The sequence below is a fragment of the Vombatus ursinus genome, unplaced genomic scaffold, assembly GCF_900497805.2.
Source record: "Vombatus ursinus unplaced genomic scaffold, bare-nosed wombat genome assembly UNPS02014814.1, whole genome shotgun sequence".
Taxonomy (NCBI): Eukaryota; Metazoa; Chordata; class Mammalia; order Diprotodontia; family Vombatidae; genus Vombatus; species Vombatus ursinus.
The window spans coordinates 7,348,968-7,355,613 of record NW_020954592.1 but is presented as its reverse complement, the minus strand read 5'-3'; the positions used below and the strand labels follow the sequence as shown (position 1 = coordinate 7,355,613).

At 39.5% G+C, this 6,646-nt stretch overlaps 1 protein-coding gene across 1 annotated transcript; it reads right to left on the bottom strand.

Annotated features, from left to right (window-relative positions):
* Positions 1–3,198: 3,198 nt before the first annotated feature.
* On the bottom strand, positions 3,199–5,656 carry TMSB4X (thymosin beta 4 X-linked). The gene is made up of 3 exons (XM_027835369.1): positions 5,549–5,656; positions 4,180–4,293; positions 3,199–3,693 (listed from the first exon to the last, which is right to left on the bottom strand). The coding sequence occupies exons 2-3, from the start codon at positions 4,277–4,279 to the stop codon at positions 3,659–3,661; spliced, it is 135 nt and encodes a 44-aa protein (XP_027691170.1). The 5' UTR covers positions 4,280–4,293; positions 5,549–5,656; the 3' UTR covers positions 3,199–3,658.
* Positions 5,657–6,646: the final 990 nt, after the last annotated feature.

The window sequence follows — 6,646 nt, the reverse complement described above, 5'->3', positions numbered from 1 at the left end:
TAACCCCAATTGCCCCCCCCCCCCAAAAAGGTTATTTCACCATTCTGGACTTCAGTTTCCTTATATGTAAAATGATGGGATCTGACTAGAATTGAGGGGTGGGGAACCTGTGGCCTCAAGGCCAGGACTAGATAATCTCTAATGTCCCTTCTCACTCTGAATCCTATCATCCTATATATGCCTTTGAAAATAAATCTTGTAGTTTCACTACTGTAATAAAATAATGTAAGGAAAAATTCAAAGTAAAATATAGTACCTGTGCAAATACTCCATGCCCTGGGCAGGTCACATTTCTGTCTTCCTCAGTTTCCTGGCCTGTAAAATGGGGTAACAACAATACCTACTTCCCAGGGATGTTGTGAGGATCAAAAGACATAATAATTGTAAAGCACTTAGCACAGTGCCTGGCACATAGTGCTCTATAAATGTTAGCTATTACTATTATTGCCATAATATTAATTATTAATTAATAACAATATTGCTAATTAATATTTCTATTATTACCCCCTTTCCATTTCCACATTTCAGTTGCTTAATACTAGAATTAATCCACCCATCAATACCTACAAAGAAAATGAATTAGGAAGTCTTGCATTGGAAAGGATATTTAATTCTCTTGGATAACAATGTAAGTCATGCTAGAAAACATGCCTTCAAAGTTGGAAGTTGGCTTTTTGATATTGATTTCTAAATAGGAAGAAGGAAGTGAAGCTTGTTAGGGAAGTAGTGCTTTGTACATTCAACATTGTTCAGAAATAGCCTTCAAATAATTCTGCTCCAATAACCCTTCACAAAATGTGTGGGGGTGGGAGGTGGGCTATAATTTTAGATAAAAATGAACTATTTTGATAGCATCAATGTAAGCCTCATAAATCCAGAAATAGGGCTATTAATAAATTTCCTTTTATACTTTGAAGATGTAGTTGCCCATGTCATAAACCAATCAACTCTTCAGTAAATGAGTCGGGGACTGTATAAAATAAGTTGGGGTGAAGCATGAGAAATATGATTTTAAGAAAACAAGCACTGCTGTATCTCCGATTGTCCTTCAGTGTTAAGGTTTCCTCCCTTTCCCCCTTCCCCTTTGCCCCCAATCATATGTTTTGGCTTTTTTTTTTTTTATGAATTCAGAGTTGGTGAAGTCCTTAGACTGAATTGTCTGACCTTGAGAAAGTCCTGTAACTTATGTGGGTCTCAGTTTCCTCATCTGTGAGCTTCAATGTAATAATTTTGAAAATTCCAGGTTCCGGATTTGTGTAAATAAAAGTGTAGTCTCCTATCTCCTCCCCACCCTTCCAAACCCAGTGAGTGCTAATAATACTAATTATTAATACCTCTTAGTTTTTCTAAGTCTAGTTTATTTTCCCACCAGTCAAATAATGTTTTACTTGATACCTTCAATTATGGTATCAATTATTCAATTTTTAATGTCTGTTTCTTGTTTGGCATTAATACCTGATAGAGTTGATAGGAACAAACAAGGTCCCACATTGTTTTAACATAGGACCCAACAACTTTAAATCCATCTTGCAGTGGATTCTGGCTTTGTCCTCCCCCTCCTTCTTTGAAAGGCCCTGTGTTTTATTACTAATCTCTTGAATCATTCCCCTCCCCCAAGCCATGACGACTTTGCTTTTTAACTTTTAGGTATAAGCATACCTAAGATATGATCATGCAGTTAAATGTAAAAAAAAAAAAAATTAACACAAACCTGTTTGGTCTTTTTATTGTTTCAAACTCTCATCTTAGCTGTTCTAAGAGAGAGAGAGAGCTCGTGAGAGAGAATGTCATCTGGCAAGCATGTCATCTGTTACCTGCACCACTGCAGACCAGACTTATTCTAGGCAAATCATTATTCTTTAGGTTTGCAAGAGAACACAGCAGTTCTACCCTGTTACTCACTGGCCTCATCTTTTACTTTATGAAGGCTGTCACTTTGGATTTTAGTCACCCAGTTCATCCACCCACCCAGATTAAAACCCTCTAGCCACCTCCCTCCCCCCATCATCAACTTGTTTTTTTATAAAACCACACCTCAATGGCTTCCTGAGCTTTTTTTCAAAGTCAATGACTGAAGGAAATGAAATCTACCAATCCACACCCCCTCTTCATCAGGGCAGACTCAAAAGTTGTCTTCAGAAAAATCTAGAAGCCATTACTGACATTCTTGAAAAAAGATTCTTGGTTTGCTTGAGTTTAATTAACTTGCATTTATTCACTGCTTCTAAGGCTAGTTAATTACAAAATGTACAAACTTTTATATGCCTCTTAAAAAGGCAATTAAAAAGCCGTTGCCCTTATGACCCCAGTAAAAAAAAATTTAAATGGCCACACCCTAAACAAATCATCTTCCTGAAAAAGTAGAGGACATTTCTTTCAAATTCTGCTCCAATTCTATTTTCCTAGGAGAGAGGGAGATTCTGCTTGAACTGCCTATGTGCCATTAGACACAAATTTAAACGGAGACAAATTTAAGAACCCTAAGGATAAAACGCTTAAGTGAAATTTGAATCCTATCATAAGTTAAAGAAATAAAATGTCACTCAAGATTGTCAGCTAGTCTACTTTTAGTCCATCAAGGTTTATTATGTAAATGCAAGATGGTACAATGAACTTTGAAAATCACAACTGTCATTGAAAAAAAAAGATACTTTTTTTTACCATTCAATAGAAATTAGGCCATCAAACAATAAGGTGAAAGCACATGTACAAGTCCCCTGCTACTACATATGAAATTCTCAACCAGACTCTAATTCCAACAATGCCATTAATTGGATAATTTTATGAAATGCTAGATTTAAGGTACTGAATTGCAAAACTGATCTCCAGTGATTAGGTCACACAGAAAGAATCCCAAAATGTGGATACAGCAGTTTCCACAATACTTTAACAAGTACAGATAATCCTGGTAACAGGTAAATAAGGCAAATTCTAATAATAAAGTAAACCTAAGAAAACAAGGTCATGGAGAACTAGTACAGAATGCTAGTCATATATACAGGTATTTTACATAATCGGGGATGGAAATTCTTATCTTGCAATAGGATTTACCCACCAACATAGAAAAAAAAATCAATTTTTTTGAGGGATATTTATTGCTTTTTCCAAACAACCCCCTACCATCCTTGAGTCAATGACAGACATTCAAGTTTTCTTCCTGCAATATTGATCTTCCAAAGATAACACAGCAATACCAGCCACGTTTTAAAACTTTTTATTTGCATATTAAAAAAATTGTGCATTCCAATAATTAAAATCATTTGAACAAAAAAAAAATGGCACTCTGATTAACTGAATTTTACAGCTTGCCAGGACCTTGGTACAGCTTTGCATTTTACTGTTAACTAGATTTACTGTAGTCCCACCCGGGTTTTCTTCTTTTCACCAACATGCAAGCTCTTTTTTTAAAAAAAATTTTTTTTAATGCCACCAGGACCCAAACTAGCCAGGACAGGCAGATGGAAAGAGGCAGCCGGCTCGGCCTTCGTTCAATTCAATGTCAGTAGTTCTTTATTCTTTTGATGTTGAAAGGGGCAGCACAGTCATTTAAACTTTATCCAACCTCTTTGCATCTTACAAAGTTAAACAGCTAAAAGAAGTAAAATTAAGAAGGCAATGCTTGTGGAATGTACAGTGCATATTGGCAGGGCAGATTTCATTACGATTCACCCGCTTGCTTCTCCTGTTCAATCGCTAAAAAAAAACAAAAAAAACAAAAAAAACAAAAAAACGAAAAATACAAAGAGACACACACACACACACAAAGAGATAATCATTAGGAGTCCAGAGTTGGAGAAAACAGGTTGAGACCTGATGAATATGGGTCTTCTCCCTATTTAAGATCCTTCTAAATAAACCCAGTTCCTTTAAAGGGTGGCTATATTCCATTTGAACCCCCTATAAAAACCTCAAGCAGTTTCATTATTTTAATGCTATTATTTAACGTCCTTTTATTTTCAAGTACGCAAATGTTTCCTGCCTCCTCCATTCCTTCCCCAGCTTCCCTCTGCCTTTCATTCTTCTCCCTCCTCCTTCAGCCCCTCCCTCCCCATCCATCCACCCAGCCAGCCACAGCCCCTCCCGCCTAAGTCTTTTCTCCCAGTTGCAAGATCTGTGCTGGGGAATTGGGGGTTGGGGGTTGGCGCTGGGAGGGGGAGGGAAAAAAAAAAGGCAGCTTACTTTCTTTTGAAGGCAGTGGGTTTTTCTCTTGTGTTTCTGTCTTCTTCAATTTAGACTTATCGAATTTCTGAATCTCAGCCATATCTGGTTTGTCAGACATTTTTGCAGATTAAGCTGCATACAAAAGAAAACAGAGGTTTTGGTGAGAAATCTACCACCCACCCACTCTTCGCGTTCTTCCGCAGAGGCTCCCAACCAGCAGCAAAACCACCTCCCTCCCCCTCCTCCTTCCTCTTTTATTCTGTGCAATGGTGTATCTTCCTCTTTCTTAGGACACTAAAGAGCCAACTTATTATTTCAAAGTCGGGTAGAGGTGAAAAAAGGGGGGGGTTATCAAGGGCACTTCCTTTAAAAGTGGTAGATTCAAATCACATAGGAAGAACACAATCAAGTACTGTGTGGTTAATTGCATTAAAAAAAATGTATTAAAACCATCCTGGACTTGGATGCGTAGAACTCTCCCCACCATCAGAAAATAAAAAATCAAAAATTATTAAAAAAAATTTTTTTTTAAAAATCCCAAACGCTGTAGGGTAGGAGAAATGCTTCCACCCTGTTTGCAATCTTGATTAAGATTTGGAAGGAGTCCTGCATTCTTCCCTCCCTCCCCCCTCACAAAGAGCTGCAGTCAGAGGAAGCTCAAACCACCGCCCTTAACTGTTCACCACCTCCTCCTCCTCCTCCTCCCCGCTTTCTCTTGCTCAACAATGCAGTCAGAAAAGACACAACGTTGCCCGAATTTTAAAGACCCGGGAAGCGTTTTCCCTCCCTCCCTCCCCTCCTCCTCCTCCCGCCACCGCCCAAAACCATTCACAGCCTCAGCCACTCTTGAAATTCGCAAAGCTGCTTTCCCTTTCCTCGCCCTATTTTTTAAGATCTTAACATTTAAAAAATGAAGCATGCATATGGGGGTGGCATTCCACACCTCCCGAGCTCTAACCGCCCCGAAACAACAAGAACGCAGCCCGGGAATATAATGGGAGCTGAGGTTTCGCGTTCCAAGGGGCGCAGAAGACCCAGATTTCAGTGTAACCGAAACAAAGGAAGCAAGGGAGGGTCGAAGTCACCCCCGGCAGCAGCGACCCCCGGGCCACTTTAGGCTAGCCCTCGCCCGGGTAAACCGCGCTCGAAATTCTAAACTTTAAGCGAGCAGCTGGAAGGATTTGGGAATCTCCAAAAAGGGCTCTCCAAGCCCCAGGAGCAAAGGATTGATGCCTCTCAAGCGTCTTAATTGGGTTTTTTTTATTCCTTCCTTTTCTTACCCTCCCAACAACAATAAAAACCGAAATCTACATGCTTTTTTAATCTAGAGATGCTTAAAGAAGGGGGATGGGGAAGAAAAGGGGAGAAATAAGAACAGGATCCTCACCAGTGATGGGCGGGGCTCACCAGTAAGTCAGATCTCCAAGGTGGCAGCTCCGAACTGTAGAGTAAAGAGCGCAGCAGAGCAGCTATATCTTCCTTGCTATGCAAATGAGGCTGATGTCATAGTCAGGCTGATTTAACTCGTTCTCTGCTTGCACTACTTTGCTTTCTCTAGATTGGAATAGTTCAGCTTTGGGAAAAGGAGAAGAAAAAAAAAAACCCAAAACACACCCACACAGACACCCAGATAGACACACAGAACGTGCTTAAAAAATACTGGAAGACCGAGAGAGGTGAAGAGGATTCGAATTAAGCATCCTTTCTTCTATGCTGCCCAGACCCAAACAATCTATCTCTCTATTTAAGGGTGCATTTATTTATTTGGAAATGTGATTCCCCACTTCCCCAGATGTATGTTGCCTAGAGGTCTGTAGTACCTGGGACATGGTATGCATTCCTTCACTTTGAAAATTGGCATTGTGTTTAGGCAGAAATCCAGAAAAACCCAGAAGGTGTTACAATTTCTGCCGGCCTCACTAACACGCTGCGGAAAGCGGAATGTATGGGCTTTCTGTGACTCAGCTTCCATACCTCTAGAGTGGCGAGCACTAAAGGCTTACCCCACCCACCCTCTTTGTCTTCTTTTTAATTGTTACACCGCTGACCTGAGCCAAATGGTGGGCACCCCAAAGTGTAGGGAAAAGGGTGTTAGTTATTTCTATTGGAATCTCCTCTTCACTTGCATCTAAAGGACTTCCAGAAGCTGCAACTTAAACACACTTAACTTGGGTGTAGGTTTTCACAGGGTAAAAACTGCAGTGAGTTGGAGGAAAAAACAGGAAGTTCCTTCATTTTTTTTTTTTTTACTAAATTTTGCCTCATTTTCCCACATATAAAAACCCTTAGGAGGCCTCCTTGAATATTCGATAAATAACTGGATTTGAAATCCCAAATGCATGCAATTACTTCATCCCAATGGGTGTCCTTGAACACTTGAGATTTAGAAAGATTTTTGTGAAGATTTTTTTAATGAGCTTTATCTTTCAAAAAAAAAAAGCCGTATTTTTCCACACTAAGCACCAGTTTTTGAAGACAGTCCTAG

What these genes read in the sequence shown, in the direction of transcription:
- TMSB4X (XM_027835369.1), bottom strand. Translation starts at nt 4,279, where the DNA reads ATGTCTGACAAACCAGATATGGCTGAGATTCAGAAATTCGATAAGTCT. An exon ending in CCCACTGCCTTCAAAAGAAA is followed by an intron (nt 3,694 to 4,179) that starts GTAAGCTGCCTT and finishes GTTTTTTTTTAG; the next exon opens with CGATTGAACAGGAGAAGCAA.